Below are 21,901 nucleotides of genomic sequence, written 5' to 3'. Positions count from 1 at the left end.
AAATCTGGGCTCTGTTTCTAACTTTGCTACAAGTTAGCCCAGTGGGTCTCAAATTCAATGATATGTGATAGACGTAAGAATCACCTTGGAGATGGTTAAAATGCAGTTTCCCACGTCCTACTCTCGGAGATTCTGATTTAGTGATTCTCGTGTGCTGTTCAGGAATCTGCCTCTTCAGTGAATCACTGGCGTAGTTCTGATGCAGAATTTTTGCACTTTGAGAAACATTATACCAGTAATTCGATCATAGGTACAGCACTTTTCTGAGCCTACTTTTTCATTTCTGAAAAGACTAAAAAAGACTAGAGAATTCATAAGATCTTTCTTAACTCTAAAATTCTTTTATTCTGTGAAATATATTGTAGCACACTTGTAGCACGCTACAAGTGTTCATATGGATAAATAGGTATATAGATAGAGATCTGTCTATATAGATATTGTTACATATGTTCATTTATAGACATAGATAGAGTCATGTATTTACATAGTATTTTTGCATTGGGGAACCTCACATGACCTTCATATATTACTTTATTATTCTTCACATATTATACATCAAGATGCCTATATATTACACCTATCAGATACTTTAAACATTTTGAAATGGAATATAGCACATAGCTAAGTCAAGTTCTTGACTTTATATTGTGTATTTGGTGTGTGAGTGTTGCCATAGTCAGTATACACCATGAGATACCCAGTTTGATTTTTGGACAAATTAAGGAGGGGAGACTTAATATTTTTATGGGACCTCATCTTGGTATTTTGGGTTGTGGCAAGAACTTTGTCTAGATTTTCCCTGATGATTATTTGCCTGATTATTTGGGTTACCAGAGAAAGTCCCAACTATTTATGATCTATAGGACCTAAACAGTGTGACTTTACTTTGAAGCAATTGAAGGAAGTTTCAGGCAGTGTAAAGAATAGAACTTAGTAACAACTGGCTGTGGATTCCTGTGCTATTTCTGGCAGAGGTAGAACCGCACAAACCTCGGGACCTTGGAGCCTTGCTCTGAGAGGATTTTGGAACACAGTAATTGTGAGGTGGACCTTTGCCTAGGCTTCCCTCAGTGAGTAGAAGGCTGCCAGGATGCTGGGGAGTGGGAGGCCAGTGAAGGAATGAGAGAAGGTCACTTTCAAGACTTAGAAATTTTTAGTGGAATCATCACTAAGTAATTCCTTCTTTAACATCTGGGTTCTTTTAGCAAAACTGTCTGTGAGCTGTAAATAGTGATGCATGGATCTTCTCTGAGGTCTCTCTATCTCTCTCTCTCATGGTCCGGTTGGTGGCCATTTATCTCATCACTTAATGTTTGCTGAGCATTTGCTCAGTCCTCAGGAGAACCGGAGAGAGAGTATGAATAAGAAGGTCCAAAGTCAAGATGGAGCAGAAAGACTATGAATATGTAACAGGAGAATAGAATTATTTTTTATTAAGTCTTGTACCATATAGATATGTACTATCTATATAATATAAGTGTTCTATAATCTCGCATTATAGTCTTATGTAGAAAGTTATTATCTATATAGTTTCATGTTAACCAGAAGTGTGACTTACTTTCTCTTTTCTACAAACTCACCTCAGATGTCACAGATAAAAAGTGAGTGAACTGACTTTAAAAAGTACATTGTACCTTCAGAACCCACAGGACAGAGTTGGCAATGGAGTTCTTGAGCCAGACATCTGTGGGATTTTGCTTAGTTCTGTGATTTGCAAAGCTGTGTGTCTTTGGGCCAGTTATTTAACCTCACCAGCTCCCACTTGGGATCACAGATCATGGTAGCTGAGATCACAGGCTCTAGAGCCAGACAGCCAGGGCTCAAATTCTGGGTGTGTAACTGACTAGTTATGTACCTTTGAGCAAATTACTGTGCCTGTGTTACTCATCTGTAAAATGAGGTTAATAAGAGCACCTACTTCTTAGACTATGTATTAATATATTAATAAATATATAAAATGAATTGATATATTTAAAGTGCTAAAACCTGTGCCTGTGAGATATATATCTATTTGATATTATTTTCATGTAAATATAAAAATCCTGACCTAATAGAATTGCTGTAAAGATTAAGCTGAGACACAGCACGTAAAAGTGTTTACCATAGATTTTGATACATAGCTAGGACTTGATAAATTGTAGCTGTGTTATTACCTGGGACTGATGCTGAGCTGGCGAGCACCATGATGATTGTCCCTCTTCTGATGGAGAGTGGCTACCCTGTACCATTGTTAAATATGTTGAGTATCACCCTGTATAAACTTAGGCGTTTCTTAATATTAAGGTCTCTTCCTGGGAAAGTGATTTTTTCTTTAAGGAATACCTAAAAAGAATAAAAAGTTTGAGAAGCTTTGACCTGAACATGGCTTTTTTTGGTTATTAAAGAAAAATTTGGTCTAATAAAACAATTTACATAAATTTTATTGTGTACTTGCATTTAATGGAAAGATGAGAATTAATCTGAAAAGCGTTTGAAACTAAGATATTTTCTTCATTACAAAAGTACTTCTTTGGTTGCCAGAGTTGGCGGCTGGGGGTGGGCAAAATAGGTGAAGGTGGTCAAAAGATACAAATCTCCAGTTATAAGTCCTAAGGATGTAAGGTATAGCATGGTGACTATAGTTAATGACACTGTATTGTATATTTGAAATTTGAATTGTTAACTTATCGTGGTGATTATTTTGCAATATATACATCTACCAAATCATTATGTTGTACACTTAAAACTAATATAATGTTTTATGTCAATTAGAACTCAATAAAAAAAATTAACAATGCTTCTATTTTCAGGAAGGTGATAAAGAGGAAGAAAATCATATTTTACATTCAAACAATAATGAAGACAAGACTGAAATTTCAGGAACAGTTCATGATATAAATTCATCTTTAATACTTGAAGCACCCAAGGTATTTAGTACATTTATTTCCCAAGTAAACAGTTTCTATTATAAAGAAGACAAAAGCTTGTTCTCACTCTCTTGGCTAAATAGATACAAATTAAATAATCCCCCCCTTATTAATTGTTTTAATCGCAGATATTTATTTATTTATTTATTTATTTTTGGCTGCAGTGCGTGACACGCTGGATCTTAGATCCCCGACGGGGGTCAAACCCGTGTCCCCTGCAGTGGAAGCGCAGATTTTTAACCCCTGGACCACCAGGGAAGTCCCTATTAATTTTTTTAAAACTGAAATCTTTTCTCTCTTGTATCACATTGCCTCCATAAATGACATAGCCCAGGTATAAGGCATTTTCAAAGAACAAACATACCTCATTTTATATCACTAATATACTCTTAAAATTTTGAGGGTAGAACATATTTTTGAAAATAGACCTGCATTAAAAAAAATGCTGTAGAATAAGAGCTATACAGAACTTCTTATTGAATACTTTCTAAAGAGTTATTTAGTCAAACCTTACTTTATGCTTTAATATTAGAGAGTATATTTTGAAGCTATTCCCTTTTTATTCTTAAAATGAATTGTGTTTATTTTGCTTCTTGCAGTTAGAGTATGGTTTTGCTTTGCTTGATAACAACTGTCTTTTGATATTCTTTACATAGTTTGTTGACAGTGTCTAAAGCTGGTATGTAGTCCTGTAGTGTCCGTTATATTTTTTTAGTTTAAACATTTTTTGTTACAATTTCATAACTGTGTGACATGTTTAAATATACCTTCTAAATGCAGTTTTTTCTTTTTTTGAAATAACTAGGTTACAGTATTTGGTATAGTATATTAATTTAAAAGTGTCACTGCAATGATGTCTAGCTGCAAGTGAGGAAGCAATGGGAAGGAGTAGATTCATTTCAGGAATTTGCATTTTTTGATACTTAATGAATAGGACTTAAAATAGGAAATGTCATTGATCCCTTAGAGGGAATTGGGCCTCATTGTGCCCAACACCCTAAGGTGCCTTGGAGTTAGGTCAAAGGCTCAGCAGATCCATATATTCCTCAAGCGTTACCTAGGAACTCAACAAAGTTTCTGCTCATGCATGACTATCTAGCTTCAGTTTTATGTACTTGCTCTTCTGATTAGTGAAGTATGAATTAGTTGAAGAGCATACTGTATTCATTCGTTTTGTTTTATATTATTAATGCAGATGCAAAAATAAATTTCTATTAAGTGGTATATTATAAAATATGAGTCACACTCAAAGTAGTTGAGACATAGTCCCCATATCTTTAGTTTATAGAGAATGTTTTGTAAACATTCAAATAACCATTAATTTCTTTTTAGTTACATAAACCTGAAAATCCTGACCTTTTAATAAGTCTTTGCTTTCTTAAGTGATAGTATGAAGTGCATCCATATTTATGTATTATTTTTTATATGAGATGCAGGAGTTAAATATTCAATGTAGCAATTTAACAAAATTCCTATTTCTGACTGAGAATTTTAAGGCAGTTGATGTATAGTGAACCTTTCAGACTAGTCAGTCACCTTGCCAAAGGCAGATTTTTGCCTCTTGTCGTTTGTTTCTTTTCAGGGTTGAGGCGTGTGTGGCAGTGAGATTGTATTTCTTCTCATTTGTAATGGAGAGCTGTCAGGTTAACCATGCATTGTCATGTAATACCGTCATTGCAGTTATGTCAGGGGTTAATTTTCCAGTTAATGTGTAGGGTGCAGCTTTAATACAGACGTAGTTTAAAGTTGTTTTACAATTTTTATTCACAGGGATTTAGAGATGAGCCCTATTTTAAAGAAGAGCTTGTGGATGAGCCATTTCTAGATTTGGGAAAGGCTTTCCAGTCCCAACAAAAAGAGATAGACAATAGTAAGGAGGCCTGGGAAATGCATGAATTTATGGTGCCTAGATTGCAGGAAATGGGTGAAGAAAGAGAAATGCTTGTTGATGAAGAATATGAGCTCTATCAAAACAGCTTTCAGTCCATGGAATCGTATCCCTCATCGCACATTCAAGAGGATGCTCCTGTTCCATCCTTGAAGGAGCTTCACTTTGGTACACAGTGGTACCAGGATTGTGAACTGCCTGAGCCTCAAGAAGCCAGGTCCATGATGAGCGTGTATTCCCAGGAGATTCAGCAGTGTGGCTATAGCACTGAAAAGATGGTAAGGGATTAGAACACATCTTCCACATCCTCCCTGACTCCTCCTGAACAAAATTCAATGGATCTTTTCATCATTAATCATTTTTTCCAAAATGTACCAACCTCACCATTTCTGTATTATGTAACTTCTGGCTGGAGTCAACAAACTGTAGTTGCCTTGCTTTTATGGTGGGTTTTATTTTTTTTACCTTGCTTTTTTAGTGATGTTTTTCTCCTAATTACCGATTTCAAGGAAGAGTTCTTTTGCCATTTGTGATTTTTAAAAAAAAAAGGGAGACACAGCTCTGTATTTCTCACATAATGTATTTGTCAAGGAAAATCAAGGCAAAATTGATTAAAGATTTATTGTTGTTTCTGTCTTGCTTATCCACACTGTTCTCTGTATTATATATGATACTAAATAGAAAGTCACTGAACTGTAGAAGATTTTCTGTACATTTGTGATACTACCTGTTGACAACTTGGCAGGAAAGCATTATATTTTAATACGTTTGCCCTCGCTATTAAATCACCAATAAGTTTTTTAAAAAATCACATTAGAGTTAACTGGTCACCAGTTGGAATCTTTCATTAGGGATATTTTTTAATGTTTTATTTTTGTTTATTTCTTTCCCCAAATTTATTTCCAAGCAAATGAAAAGCAAGTTTTTGTATGGGGTACATAGCAGTGTGTTCAGGTGCAGTACGGTGCCCTCCTCACTGAGGTCAGCAACTTCCCTGCAGTGATGTGCAAAGTAGCCTTCATTTGCTCTCTCACAGGCAGATAGAGCTGGGTTTTTTCCTTGCCTCCCTTAGATCTTCCTATATTTATCCTTTTTGCAAATGCTTGTGGGTCCCTCTGCTATGCAAGATGCTGTATTTATGTATTTAAGGAACCCCAGAGGATTACCCCGGTAGTGGACTCTGGGCAGTCTACTAGCGAACAGATTTTTGGGATTATGTGACTAATGTGGGAAGAGGTGACATCGAATCACCTGGTATGTTGCCACTGACATTGGTTCTTTCTACCTCTGCCAGTCCCACTCCTATGTCTGTAAGTGCTTGACCTCAAACAGAATAGTCAGTTATATGGAGCAAGTTAGTAATTGCAGATTATTGAATATTCATACATACTGCCTTGTTATGGCTGTTTTCTTCCATAAAAATAAATTTTCCTATTTACCCCAATATAAGGCAACCTAAAATATAGGCCCATTTTAATATACAAACTTGTAGGGATATAGATGAAATAGTCAAATGTATATTAGTAATATTTACTTTATAAATTTAGTTAAGCATTCCTATTTTAAAACCTATAAAATATCAGTTTTTTTGCCTGTTCTCACATTTAATGATAGAATTTTATTCAAATTCTTTCAATGCATATTAATGCCAGAATCTATATTATTACTAGAATCACTTTTTGATCTTTCAACACTGTTCTTCAACTATACCATCTTCATTTTCATCTAGGTTGTTTCAGATACAGTAATTTTTGAATCCGTGTTGTCAGTCAAAATTTTATTCTGATCTCAAGCATCATTTGCATAATATTAGGTTTTTAAAAAATCCCTCTTCTAAGTTTATATTGATGATTCTCACAGTGTAACCACTGCCTCTATTGTTTATCAAAGTGCTCTTTATAAAGCTTGTTTAAACAGCATTCAGTGCTCACAGTTTGAAGGACATGCATCTTAATTACCAACTGTTAAATTTCCCAGCTTTCTTATTCTGTGAGGTAACACGTATAGGCTCCCTAAACTGGCATTGATTAAGATTGTTTCAGCCCTACTGTGTCTTACCTAAACAGTGTTTTATTTTCCTTAAATAATTATATGTTCTTGCTTTGAGCATTAACTCTTTTTTAAATTTTTAATTCTTACTGAAGTATAGTTGATTTACAGTGTGTTAATTACTGCTGTATAGCAAAGTGATTCAGCTATATATCTATATACACATTTTTAAATATTCTTTTCCATTATGGAAAAGAATATAAAATATCATCATAAGATATTGACTCTAGTTCTCTGTGCTATACAGTAGGACCTTGTTGTTTATCCATTCTATATATAAAAGCTTACATCTGCTAACCCCAGCCTTCCACTCCATCTCTCCCCCAAACCCCTCCCCTTTGACAACCACGAGTCTGTTCTCTATGTCCATATTTCTGTTTCATAAATAGGTTCATTTGTGTCATATTTTAGATTCGACATATAAGTGATATCATACAGCATTTGTCTTTCTCTTTCTGACTCAGTTCACTTAGTATGATAATCTCTAGGTCCATCCATGTTGCTGCAGATGGCATTATTTCATTCTTTTCTATGGCTGACTAACATTCCATTGTATATATGTGCCACATCTTCTCTATCCATTCATCTGTTGATAGACATTTAGGTTGTTTCCATGTCTTGGCTACTGTGAATAGTGCTGCTGTGAACATAGGGGTTCATGCATCTTTTTGAATTAGAGTTTTGCCCAGATATATGGGCATTAGCTCTCTTCCTCCCTTCCCCACACCCAGCAGTGATGACAGTGTATGGAAGGAAAAACCCTTTTTCCTCTACCCTCCTAGGTTCCTCTGGCTGGAGCCCTGGAAATTAAAGTGACAAAAGACAGATTAAGAAAAGAAAAATGGTTTATTAACACCTGCATGATGCATATACACAGGAGAAACTCAATGATGATTCACTCAAAGGAGGGGTTAGAACTTGGGCTTATACAGCATCTTAACAAAGAACAGTGAATTTGTAGAGAAGTAACAAGACAAAGGAAAAGGGATTTAGGCTTTTAGGGTCAGCATACTGTGGGAAGGTAAATATATGGGGGGCATTGATGGAAGATAAGGATTGTTTTAGTAAGGTTTGTCATGTACATCTTTCTTAGTGCCATCTCTGAGCTGAAGAGTCTAGAGTTGTCTCTGGTGATTGAGAATCAGGGGAGGATAGGAAGCTTTTCTAAGTTCACTCTTTTTCTTCAGTTCAAAATAATCCTTATGCCACAGTGGCACATTTCTGGGTGGAATATTCTGATCCCCTGTAACAGTTGTACCCACATGATCAGGATGGGCTTGGATCTTTATTTGCCTTTCTCTCATTATGGTGGATCCAGTGACGATACTTTATTATCTAATATAATAAGCCCTGAGTGGGTGGATTTTAAAAACACAGTCAAATACCTTACAAATATGTAATTCCCAATACTCTTCTATTTAGAGGGTGCCCTCCAAAAAGGTAGAGGAACATTATCACTTCTGTCTTCATTGTAATATCCATTTTGGGTTACAGATATAGCTATATTTGTGGAGTGCAAATAGTACCCAACTACTCATAAGTTTATCATTCTCTACCACCCTGTTACTCCATTTTAGTTGAAGGGTGAAGCCATCAAGATTTATAGATCTGGTTCTTTATTTTATTTGATTGATCGATTGATTGATTGCGGTACGCGGGCCTCTCACTGTTGTGGCCTCTCCCGTTGCGGAGCACAGGCTCCGGACGCGCAGGCTCAGAGGCCATGGCTCACGGGCCCAGCCACTCCATGGCATGTGGGATCTTCCCGGACCGGGGCACGAACCCGCGTCCCCTGCATCGGCAGTCAGACTCTCAACCACTGTGCCACCAGGGAAGCCCTGGTTCTTTATTTTTAATTGTGATAAAATACCCATTACATAAAGTTGACCTTTTAAGCATTTTTAAGCTTATAGTTCCTGTGGCATTAATACACTCACATTATTGTACACCCATTAGCACCATCCGTCTCCAGAACTTTTTCATCTTCCCAAATTGAAACTCTGTTCACACTAAGCAATAACTGCTCATTCTCACCTTCCTTCATCCTCTGGCAACCAACCACAATTCTACTCTCTGTCTCTAAAAATTTGACTACTCAAAGCACCTCATGTAAGTGGACTCATACAATAGTTATCCTTTTGTGTTTGGCTTATTTCACTTAGCATGATGTCTTCAAGGTTCATACATGTATCATGTCAGCGTTTTCTCACTTTTTGAGGCTGAATCACATTCCACAGAAGGTATATATACCACCTTTTGTTTACTCATTCATCAGTGGATGGACATCTGGGCTGTTTCTATCTTTGGCTATTGTGAACAATGCTGCTGTGGACAGTGGTATGCAAATATTTGTTCAAAAACCAAATTTTGGGTGCTCTACACACAGAAGTGAAATTGCAAGATCATATGGTAATTCTGTTTAATTTTTTTAGGAATCATCATACTGTTTTCCATGGAAGCTGTACCATTTTCATTTCTGCCGGCAAAGCACAAGTTTTCTAATTTCTCCACATGCTCACCAACACTTGTTTTCTGTTTTTTAAATAGGTGTGAAGTGGTAGCTCACTGTGGTTTTGATTTGTATTTCTCTTTTAGTGACCTTGAGCAGCTTTTCATGTGCTTATTGTCGATCTTCAAATATCCTTTGGAGAAATGTCTAAGTCCTTTGCCCTTTTTTAAAATATCTGATTCTTTTTGCCTGAGGATTAGTTACCTGAGAATAATTTTATGTTTTTATTTTCTTTTCTATTTAGAAAAAAACTGAATTGATTTTTCTAAAGATTTAACCTTTCATACCCACTGTATTGAAATCTCAGATTTAGGCATCAATTCTTATTCCTCAGTTACATAATTGCCATTCCCTTAAAAAAAGAAATCCAGACAGTTCAAAACTTGTTGTAAAATTTCTTCTTTTTAAGTACTCAGTGGCTTCCATCTCCTCCTGTCTCCCTTCTCTAATAAGTTCTTCTTGCTTATTTTATTCTAGGCAACTAAGTAGTCAGATTTCGTTTCTCACCTCTTTTTAATATTTGAGTTGAATTCTACGTACTGTAGCCTCCTTTGAGTATCTGATACAGTTATATACTCAATTATATTCATAATCTATTTGATAAAATCTAGCAGTATTCGGTACATCAGTTTATGACAGGTCCTTTTCTTATCATTGAAGTATGACCAGTATAACCATGAAAAAACATGGACTGTTGTAAAAAATATAATTCATTTTTTTGTTTCAAACAACCTAAATTTCCAACAATAGAGAATAACATAGTGTTATTCACCTTAAGTGAGTTAAGGTAAATGCCTATGGTGGCCATAATGTTGTCATTTAATTTCATGCATATAAACGTTTTTTAAATATCATAATAAAATACATCAATGAAAATTGTTCTGGAAGGTTGTAACTTTGGAAAACCATAAAAGACATGTGTAAAAGGAAGACAAGAAAAGTGTAATAACTTTTGACTGTGCTTACCTGTAGGTTTTAGGTTCGGGGAACAGGTTGTTCACTAGGCAGATAAGAGTGTCAGGGAGGGCATAGGAAAGGCTTAGAACTATGAAAATTCACTAGGTGTTTCCAGATCAGCAATGAAGCTGTTTAAGTTGTGATCCAGCATGATCCAGGACATAATGAGTATCAACCATTGACCTTGCTTGACTTGATAGATCTTTTATTCCTCTGCCTTGGTGAATGTTTAGTTAAATCTACTTATTAATGTTTATAAAACAATATTTTTTTTGGTAAAAAATCCAATGTTTGGAAAAAACAGATTTTACTAGCCTGTACTCTTACAGATATTAAGTTACTAACATTTGTTACTGCTTACAACAGTATAAACCGTTACTTGAGAAGGCTTGTTTGCAGGGCCAGTTTTCCGCTATCATTATGATCTGGATTGAACAACATTATAGTGTTCCACATTTTATCATAAAGTACTAATGCATTTCTGTTTTTCTTCCTCTGAGATGAAAGAAAACTTTGGCATCGATTCCCTATCCTCCATACCCTCAACTGAAGGAAACAGTCCACAAAGCAGATTTGATGATCTGGAAAATCTTAATTCGTTAACGAAAAGTAGTCTGGATTTAGGTTTGTGATTTTCGTTTCTCATAAACACAAATTACATTATTTTGCAATCTTTCAGTTTTATTTGTATATATGATGAATTTTACTGTCACATATTCAGTCATTATAATGTTTTGAATTGAAATCTGCTTATTAATCTGCTTCAAAATATCTGGAAAAATAACATGAATCATATTTCAACTTAGAGCTTTCAGATTCTGTTTTCTGAGAGAGCTGCATTTTCCCTGCCTCATTTTGCTTTTTATTAGCTTTATGGATTAAAACTAAAACTACTGCCTTATGCCGAATCTGAAATGTCTCTACTAATATATATTAAAATCTCTGATGCTATTAAGTGATACTGTTAGCTCATTGAATAGGGTTGTTAAATATTAATAAAGAGAGACATATTTTAAACATTTATGAAACATTTTTATAGCCATATATTACAGTCAATTTTGGTACATTAATAACTTAGTTTCCATTAAAGAATCCTAAAAGTATAGTGCTTCTCCTTGCCTCTTACCATATTGATTCATATATATTTTTGAAAACTTGACTTTAAAAAATAATCTTTCCTCATCTAACACTGCAATGTTTAATGTCGTAATATTAAGGTCCTTAGGTGAGCCTGGTAAGTTCTTTCATAGCATTGGGATTTATAGAGCCATTGTTCAGGATTTATGCTGTCCTTCACCTGTTTTGACTCTACTTACGGGAAAAGTCTTCCTCTGTGGGCAGTTCTTGTGTTGTATGGTAATATGCTGTTAGGAGAGAGAGATAGCTATAGAAAAGTTATGTAACCGTTTTTTATGAATTCAACATTCTGTCAAGTAAAAATCTAAAGAATGGAATTCTTAATGTGGTTAAAGATTGAAGGCATCTATGAGATGATAACAATTGCCAGTTCCCTGCACGTCAGAACACATCATGAATAGTTAATTTAAAAAGAAAATTAGGATAGTTAATTTTGAATATCTAAGATTAAATGAGTCTATTCAATTTTTCATAATGTATAACTGATAGTGACTAGGAGAAGAATGGGATTTTTCACCAAAACTCTCCTGGTATACTTTTTTTTTAAAAATTCACCACATTTCTGTATCCTCTGACTATTAAATACTTAGAGAAGATTTATGGCACAAATTAATTCATAAATGGATTAATGGTCCATATCTGTTTGATTACCGTTGATACTTTATAGCCATATAAGCACCATTTTGGACCAGATAATTCTGTTGTAGAGGGTTTACCTATGCCTTGTAAGATGTTCGCAGCATCCCTGCCTTCTAACCCTAGATTCAGTGGTATTCCCAGTCTTGATCAAAATCAAAATGTCTTCAGACATTGGCAAATGTCCCTTGGGAGACAAAATTGCCCTGGTTGAGAACCATTCACTGTCTTATACTGTCAGGATTGAAAGGAATAGACTAGAAATATGGGGTGGATGTTTGTGAGGAAGGGCAGTGGAGTTGGGAAAAAGATAGGGAAAGGGCTTTTGTTCTCATGGGATGATCCAGTCTTCCTCTGAGCCCTGCTCTGGGTATCATCTAAGTGACTCCAAAGTTATTACCTCTGCCTTCTGCTTCCTGTATGAGTTTCCTAGGGCTGCTGTAACAAAGAGCCACAAACTTGGTGGCTTAAAACAGCAGAAGTTAATTCTCTCACTGTTCTGGAGTCCAGAAGTCCTAAATTAAGATACTGTACTCCTTCTGAGAGCTCTAGGGAAGAATCTGTTCTTTTCCTTGTCCAGCTTCAGGTGGCTCCAGCGTCCTTTGGCTTGTGGCTGCATCATTCTAATCTCTGCCTCCGTCCTCACGTGGCCCTCTCCTCTTCTCCCTATCCATGTCTTCTCTTCTTCTCTCTCTTATAAGGACACCTGCTGTTGGATTTAGGGCCCATTTGGATAATCCAGGATGGTCTCATTTCAAGATACTTAATTTAATTACATCTGCAAAGCCCTTTTTTCCATATAAGTTCTCATTTATAGGTTCTGTGGCAGGGATATATATATTTTAGGTGGGCCATCATTCAACCCACCATCCTGTCTTAATCTAATATTTGACAAGGCCCTGGGAATTTATTTTTGGACATTATAGCTTTAGGAATTAAGCTACGCTTGTATACCTTAGGCCTGTCCTCACTAGAAGAGTGTTCATAACCACATGCTTTTTGAAAAAATTTTTGAGAGCTGCCAGAATGCTGTGTACAGGTGTGAGTACTTGGGTTAGTGCTAACCATGGGTGAACTAAGAAATTATTGGTACAGAGTCAGTATAGTTTCAGTCCCAGGCCCCTCAGTACTAAGCCATTAACCTGCTGTGTCACCAGGCAAGCCGCCTGCTTCTCCAAGCCCCTCCACTTCTTCAGCTGTAAAATGATGGAATTGGGCTAAGTGTTCTGCGAGGCCTCTTTCAAATCTGCAGCCCTTTGACCACTCTGTTAGTAACAGACAATTTTAGATTTACTTATGAGCAATTACATTAAAAAGTATTTTTGAGAACATGTGTAAAGGGCTATTTTTGACCCTGTACTTAATCTAAAAGTAGGTTTCCTCAAAGAGCCTATGCTCTTCATGGGCTGTGAAACTAAACCTAGAAATTAGCATAATTAATAATGTGAAGCATACAAGATGTCAAATCAGTAATACATTTAGTGTTAAGCGATTTCAGAAGATTTCAGACAGAAAGTAGTTCTGTTTCCCAGTCTTTGACTGGCCCAGCCTGGAGTGGGCCTCCAGTGAACCTGGATGAATTTCTGTCATTGCACACAGAATCAGGCACACTCGCGTATTTGCATGCCTGTCTATTACCATAAGTTTCTGGAGGGCAAGGCTTATATCTGATTATGTTACCATAGCGGGTGCTCCAGAAATATTTTTTGAATGAGAAGGTGATGTGCTGCTCCTGTGTGGTGATTTAACAGCATACCGATTCCCTACGTTTTTTTTTTTTTCCAGTTGCTAAGTTGTGCAGTAACGCCCTCTCTTCTCTACTGGGATTCTTCTTGCCTTTATTTTGTTTATCTTTCTATTCGTGCACCTCACTAAGTATAAACCTTTTGGAAATTTCCCCCATTTCTCTCCTATAAGCTTTAACTTCCATTTATCTAGGAACCTTTTTTTAAAACTTCCCTGGGGACTTCACTCATGGTCCAGTGGTTAAGAATCCGCTTTCCAAAGCAGGGGACGCAGGTTCGATCCCTCGTGGGGAGCTAAGATCTCATATGCCGCAAGGCAACTAAGCCTGCACGCTCTAGAGCCCGCGCACCACAACTAGAAAGGAGCCCGTGTGCCGCGATGAAAGATTGCGCATACCGCAATGAAGATCCCTCAACTAAGACCCGATGCAGTCAAGTAAATAAATAAATATTTCAAAAAATAAATAAGTAAACTTCCCTGTTTTCCTAACCTGTGTGCTTCTGTTGTGGCTGTTACCTAACAACTGCATAGGCCCCGAAGGATGCGATTTATTTTATGGGCTCCCAGGTACCGTGGTGCACTTGATGAACGGCTCTGTAAGTCTGCCTGTGTCAAGCACGGTGAGAGAGGAGAGACGTGTACCTGAGCACTGCCAAGGTGTCCGTGGAGGAGGAGTGGGCAAAGGGTATGGGCAGCCTTGTGTGGAGCAGGTAATGAAAAGTTTTAAATAAACTGAAGCAACCTATGAAACCCAGTGCCACAATTTAATAGGCTGCTTTACCAGTATAGCTGGTTGGGAAATAGCTCTGCAAATAGAGCCGGTTCTCTGTTCTTTCAACTCCTGTTTTAGGTCATTCGTGCCAGAATTTCCATCCCATCCCTGGCCCCTTCTCAAGGGGGAGAAAGTAGACACAGGCAAAGCTAGAGCAGTGCGGCACTGATACGGATTTGACTGCGTGCAGGAATGTAAGCCCAGGGGATGGGAGTGAAGCATGTCTGAGGTACTGGAGACTTCCTTTAATACCACCTGAGCATTACAGTTACTTTCACCCCCTCTTCAGATTCTCTGCTGATTAGATCCTGATTCCAATGTGTCTAGACAAGACATAAAGCAGAAGTAGAAGTGAGTTTACTAGAAAATTTGTTCAATATGAAGAAATGGAAAGTTTAGGTGATGCTCATAGGAAAAGTTTTAGAAGAGTGTCTATATCTCTTAGTGATCATTTCTAATTTTCTGATAAGCCAAGTCTCAAAAATATACCATAAATGTATGGATTTAAGGGAGGCATTTGATTCACTATTCATCATATTTGTATAACATGATGAAGAAAGATTGGCTGGGAATTTATAATGGATGAGATATAATGATTACAAGGTATATCTTAAGAGTAATTAATGGGTTTATGCCAGTCTGGGTGCAGGTCTCTAAACATGTGCTGTAGGACTGCATGTACAGCTCTGCCCTTGTTACTCCTTTTTTCAGTAAATGGGAAAATGACACAGATGACGTGTCAGGTAAATTTGTACATTCTTTTTTGTTTTGGCCGTGCCGCGCGGCATGTGGGATCTTAGTTCCCTGACCAGGGATCAAGCCCATGCCCCCTGCAGTGGAAGCACAGAGTCTTAACCATTGGACCTCCAGGGAAGTCCCAATTTGTTCATTCTAATTAGCAAAAATTCCTTGACCTGGAATTCCCCACCTATAAAATATGGTTGCTATTATCTTTTCTAACTCATAGTTTAATGTGAGAATGAAATAAGGTAACAAATGTGAAAGAATCCTGGAATTTATAAACAAAGCCCCTTTAAAAATGTAAGTGTTTTTACTTGGTTATTTGTTATTCTGTGGAATTACTTTTTTTTAATCAGTGAAATGTCAGTATGCCTGTAATTGAGACAGCCTAGGTTGATAAAGGGAAAATTTGTAGTAAAGTAAGAATACCATCGTAGAGGGGGTTCTTCTTCTTCTTTTTTTAAATTGAATGAAAGATTCTTTAAATTCTACAGTGCTTTATGGTTTTCAGACGTTTCACATACGTGATTTCATATAATCCCATAATAACTTTTTTTTCTCCTTACCCCTTTTTCGTTTGTTTGGTTTTTTGCGGTACGCGGGCCTCTCACTGTTGAGGCCTCTCCCGTTGCGGAGCACAGGCTCCGAACGCGCAGGCTCAGCGGCCATGGCTCACGGGCCCAGCCGCTCCGCGGCATGTGGGATCTTCCCGGACCGGGGCACGAACCTGTGTCCCCTGCATTGGCAGGCGGACTCTCAACCACTGCGCCACCAGGGAAGCCCTCCTTACCCCTTTATTAACCCTCCCCACTTCCCTCTTCCCACTGGTAACCACTAGATTGTTCTCTGTATCTGTAAGTCCGTTTCTTTTTTGTTTTATTCACTAGTTTGTTGTATTTTTTAGATTCCACATATGATATCATACAGTATTTGTCTTTCTCTTTCTGACTTATAAGGGGGATTCTTTAGGTAAAAGATTCATATTGCTAAAATAACATCTTTTCAGTGAGACCATGCTTAAAATTCTAACCCTCTTTCACTGAGCAACACCTATCCCCCTTCCTTGCAGAATTTTTTTTTACCATAGTACTGTCACCGTCTGACATATTAAATGTTTTACTTATTTAGTTTAGTATAAATAAGTCTTCTATCTGGAAGGGGCCTGTCTGTAGTAGATATCCATAACTATGTATTGAATTAATGAAGGATGAATGAGTATATCGTGTGCTCACTATCATCTGGGTTTGCTTTTTAGGCATGATGATTCCAAATGATGTCCAAGGTCCTGGCTTGTTTGTTGAACTTCCTGCTGTGGCTCAAACAAGGGAGCAAGAAGACTTGCCTCTATACCAACTCCCCAGGGCTCTAGCTGTTTCCAAGGCCTCGGCATACATAGGAATGTTGTCTTCTAGATATGCCACTGATGCATGGTATGATATTATTTCTCTTTGTTTTCACATTATAAAATAGCTTTCTTTTTGCTTCTATTAAAAAAAAAACAAAACCATTGTAAAGCAATTATACTCCAATAAAGATGTTTAAAAACAAAACAAAAATGAAAACAACAGGGCATGATTATGGTGGAACATTTGGAAAATGCAAGGAAATATTATTAATAAAACCCACCATACTAAACAATTACAGTGAGAATTTCACATACTTAAAATTGTACCATATATATAATTTTTTTAAACATATATACAATTTTGTATTCTTGCAGTTGTCTGCAAAATAGATTATGGGAGTATTTACTTAGAGAATGGAAGGTTCATTAAGAATATAACAACTCAAGCAAGAAGTACTCGAGGACAAATTAGGGAGGGACTGGACTTAAGAGTTAGAGAAGCTGTAGGAATTGGTGACTGATAACATGTTGGGAGTGAGGAGTAGGAGGATGACCTGTGTTTCTGAATGGGGCAGCTAGATGGATAGCGGGACCATTAATTCTTTGGCATAAGATTATAGGAGCATGAACAGGTTGAAGAGGAAAATGATGAGTTCTGTTTGGCACATGTTGAGGGTTCAGGTATCCATAGGACAGTAAAGTGAAATGGAGTTAATTAAATACATGACTCTGGGGATTAGTGTTGAGGTCTATCCTGATGTGGGTAATTGGGAACAAGATCAAGTGTAGGTGAAACTCCTGGATATGAATAGTCATCCAGGGGAGGCTCAAGTGATAAAAGAACAGGGCCAAAATTGGAGTCCTGCAAAGCAGCAATATTAAGGGCATGAACTGAGGAAGAAAATAATGAAGTGGAATGAACAAAAGGTAGGAGGAAATTGATGAACTAGAGGTTGATATAGAAACCAAGGGAAGAGAGCATTTTAACAAAAGGATCATTACAGACTATGACTATTGTTACATGCTACGGAGAGGTCAAGGTAGATAAAATGGAACAGTTTTCATGGGGCTTGATCACATGGATGCCCTTGGTAAGCTTAGAACAGTTTCATTAGAGTGGAAATCAGAGAGTAGTGAGTTGAGAATTGAACAGAAGGGCAGATATTAGACAAAGTAAGAGCACACTAGTGTTTTGAGGAACCTGATCATGAAAAGAGGCAGAAAGAACACGTTACCTAGACAACTGAAGGGCACTGTGGAAATGGGACAAGGGGGCAGATACACACACGCGCGCGCGCGCGCGCACACACACACACACACACACACACACATTGTGAGTGTGAAAGATCCAGAAAAGGATATGTAGATACTAGAAAGTGGATGATTAAGTGTAGTCCCTGGAGAGGGTGGAGGGAGAGGAGGACACTGCACACCTAGAGAGATTAACTTCTGATAGTTTGATAGGAGGAAGCTCATCTCCTCCATGGACACAGGTGCCAGGAATGAAAGGAAGGTACAAATGCAGTACTATTAGTACCTTGAGGACTGGAATCCAAGGAGATTCTTGCCCAATGACCTTGATTTTTTTTTTTTTCTGTCATTTAGGAGAAAGGTTATTTACTCAGAATGATGGGGTGCTAGTAAAGTGGGCCATAAAAGGAGAGGTGTGAGAGTAGAGATTAGCTTTTGAAACAAGGGTAGGAGAGTAATGGCCTAGTGGTGGGAAGGAATTTAGCAAAATATTGCCTCCGTTTTCCCAGCTTGCCAGGGAGTAAGAGAGTGAGTGTCACCCACTCAAGTGTGGCATCCATGGCATAGAAGCGGAAGCTGTTGAGAGAACACTGAGGGAAGAAGTTAGCGTGTGGGGTGGCTTCTTTACAATTCAAGGAGATTCCTTGGAGTGTGACAGGTAGTTTGGCCGGGGTGGGGACTTGGGGGGGTATGGGAACAGAAGCACCTCTGAAAGAAAAACCAGAGCCGTGGACACTGTGAGTACAGGACAGGAGAGGCGAACAAAGGAGTTGGAGGTGTTGCAAAGCATAACAGAGATGAGAAATGGGTGGGATTAATCGGCCTTAATGCTTTATTTATTTATTTTTATTGCAGTATAGTTCACTTACAATGTTGTGTTAGTTTCAGGTGTACAACAGGTGAATCAGTTATACATATATAGATATATATCATCCTAAGTGAAGTAAGTCAGAGAAAGACAAATATCATAGGATATCACTTATATGTGGAATCTAATTTTAAAATGATACAAATGAACTTATTTACAAAACAGAAACAGACTCACCGATCTTGAAATCAAACTTATGGTTACCAAAGGGGAAATGTGGGGGGAAGTGATAAATTGGGAGACTGGAATTAACATATGCATAGAATAGATAACTAATAGGGACCTACTGTACAGCCCAGGAAACTCTACTCAATGTTCTGTGATAACCTATATGGGAAAAGAATCTTAATGCTTTTATTGAAAGCTTAGTCCAAGAAAGATTTTCTGTCATATGAAGTGTCTCAGACTTATATCACTTCTCTGTTCAGCGACCTGTGACCTTTGCCTAGAGTTTTAGATAGAACCTTAGTAAAGAGTTGTCTGGCTTCTGTGTAGCTCATCTCTGAGTGGAAAGGAAAGACCCATAGGCCCAACTAGTTGGAGGAATCTGGTGGCTTTTCACTCAGCAGACCTGGACCAGGGTGTAGAGGGGAGGAGCTGACAGGCCCAGGGTCCTCGTGCGAGGGATCTAAGCAGCTCCCAGAGGAACGGAACGCAGTATCAAACAGCCAGGGTTTGTTTTTTTAAGAGAGATGCTTGGCAGTGGAAGTGCTGGAGGAGTTAGGAACATGTTTCAACTTTTTTATGTGATCAAATTACTTTTCAAACGAGACACTTTTATTTTTTAAATTTCTCTTGTGCTGAGTGTTAATAATTGAATCTGGCCAAAGAATTCAGAAATGAGGCTGCTTTTCAGGGTATAGAACTGTAACTGTAGATTGGAAAGGATTTAAACAAATTTCCAAGCCCACCCCGTCCTTCCTTCTGCAGAAGGTGAAACATTCTATCAGTTGTGTCTTACTCAATTCTCCCAGCTTCAGAGAGAGGAGATAACGCTTTACTCCTGAAGTGAGTACTTAGACAAGCTGTTTTCTTGTGCTGGCGCAGACATTTAAGGGCTCCAGCCTAATCTTTGTCTTGGGAGATCAGTCTTGCGTTTGAATGCTGTTTTTTTGGCTTGCCATCATAGATTTAGGATATATTTAAATCTCAGCAGGCTCCAGAAGAGTTCCTGTAAATCATACTCCCCCTTTTAATCTTCCAGGGTATGCCCCACGGAGTTAGGTTCATAGGTGAATACTTATTGCTACTCAGGAGACTTCCTGAGTAATGCATAGATTCTTTTCAGAATATAGTCTTTCAGATCATCAGGGTGTCATCTAGCGCTAAGTGCTGTATGCTATTTTACAGTTTCTTCTTTGCATTAATTTTTGTGTAGGGCCCAGCAGAGTTATTCAGTGTGCACTGTGCTTTTGCATCAAGCCAACTTCTACTTACCTTTGGAGGCAGGACTGATATTAAGAGGTTAGATGCACCCTGAAACTGGCGATCTCTAGGAAGGGAGGACGGTGGGCAGGCAGAGCATGTTAACTCTGAAAGGGATCTAAGTGATCTTGTTCTGAGTACCCTTCTTTCTTCATAAAGTCACTTGAGATCAAGTTTTCAGAATTTACCTTGTTTTAGTCTTTTTCTAACTCACTTCTGTCATCACTTTCTGTCTGAAGACATGGGTGTGCCCATCAGTGGGGGGCATGGCATTTGTCAGGCTAATAGGAGATTTGCAGTATAGATATATTTTGGTGCTGTTCAAATATGCTCTATTTATGACTTCATGAGCTTGAGAGGGTTTCCCTTGTGTCTGTATTTCCTCATTTGTAAAGTAGGTAGTTCTAAGGTTCAATAAGAGTGAATATAAAGGGCTCTGTATAATGCCTTGAACATAGTAATTGTTTAACGAAAGGAGGCTGGCTGGATGACAGTGATAGGATCATGGGCCCTGAGGCGTATCTAGGGTATTCATTGTTGCTGAGTTTATTAAAACACTCAAGGAGATGGTAGAGTTTTTTGCTGTCTACAAGAGACCCACTTCAGACCTAGGGACACATACAGACTGAAAGTGAGGGGATGGAAAAAGATATTCCATGCAAATGGAAATCAGAAGAAAGCTGGAGTAGCAATTCTCATATCAGACAAAATAGACTTTAAAGTAAAAACTATAACAAGAGACAAAGAAGGACACTATATAATGATCAAGGGATCGATCCATGAAGAAGATATAACAATTGTAAATATTTATGCACCCAACATAGGAGCACCTCAGTACATAAGGCAAATACTAACAGCCATAAAAGGGGAAATCGACAGTAACACAATCATAGTAGGGGACTTTAACACCCCACTTTCACCAATGGACAGATCATCCAATATGAAAATAAATAAGGAAATACAAGCTTTAAATGATACATTACACAAGATGGACTTAATTGATATTTATAGGACATTCCATCCAAAAACAACAGAATACACATTTTTCTCAAGTGCTCATGGAACATTCTCCAGGATAGATCATATATTGGGTCACAGATCTACCCTTGGTAAATTTAAAGTAATGGAAATTGTATCAAGTATCTTTTCTGACCACAACGCTGTGAGACTAGATATCAATTACAGGAAAAGATCTGTAAAAAATACAAACACATGGAAGCTAAACAATACACTACTTAATAACGAAGTGATCACTGAAGAAAACAAAGAGGAAATCAAAAAATACTTAGAAACAAATGACAATGGAGACACGACGAACCAAAACCTATGGGATACAGCAAAAGCAGTTCTAAGAGGGAAGTTTATAGCAATACAATCCTACCTTAAGAAACAGGAAACATCTCGTATAAACAACCTAACTTTGCACCTAAAGCAACTAGAGAAAGAAGAACAAAAAAACCCCAAATTTAGCAGAAGGAAAGAAATCATAAAGATCAGATCAGAAATAAATGAAAAAGAAATGAAGGAAACAATAGCAAAGATCAATAAAACTAAAAGCTGGTTCTTTGAGAAGATAAATAAAATTGATAAACCATTAGCCAGACTCATCAAGAATAAAAGGGAGAAGACTCAAATCAATAGAATTAGAAATGAAAAAGGAGACGTAACAAC

The 21,901-nt window shown here is 37.5% G+C and overlaps 1 protein-coding gene across 14 annotated transcripts in view; it reads left to right on the top strand.

Moving 5' to 3' along the window:
- The window catches only part of PATJ (PATJ crumbs cell polarity complex component), a 363,430-nt gene that overhangs the window by 102,249 nt on the left and 239,280 nt on the right, over positions 1-21,901 (top strand). For all 14 annotated transcript variants that reach the window (XR_008617259.1, XR_008617260.1, XM_028489331.1 and 11 more), the window contains exons 19-22: positions 2,790-2,906; positions 4,677-5,072; positions 10,810-10,933; positions 16,597-16,771. Coding sequence is in view for 12 of the 14 variants with exons in the window: in XM_028489331.1 (XP_028345132.1) it covers positions 2,790-2,906; positions 4,677-5,072; positions 10,810-10,933; positions 16,597-16,771 (812 nt within the window). In the remaining 2 variants the exon portion in view is untranslated. The remainder of the gene's footprint in view (positions 1-2,789; positions 2,907-4,676; positions 5,073-10,809; positions 10,934-16,596; positions 16,772-21,901) is intronic.

This window comes from Physeter macrocephalus, chromosome 4, assembly GCF_002837175.3.
Source record: "Physeter macrocephalus isolate SW-GA chromosome 4, ASM283717v5, whole genome shotgun sequence".
In the NCBI taxonomy this organism is placed as follows: domain Eukaryota; kingdom Metazoa; phylum Chordata; class Mammalia; order Artiodactyla; family Physeteridae; genus Physeter; species Physeter macrocephalus.
The sequence above is the reverse complement of the archived record's forward strand: the minus strand, read 5'-3'. Positions and strand labels throughout refer to the sequence as shown.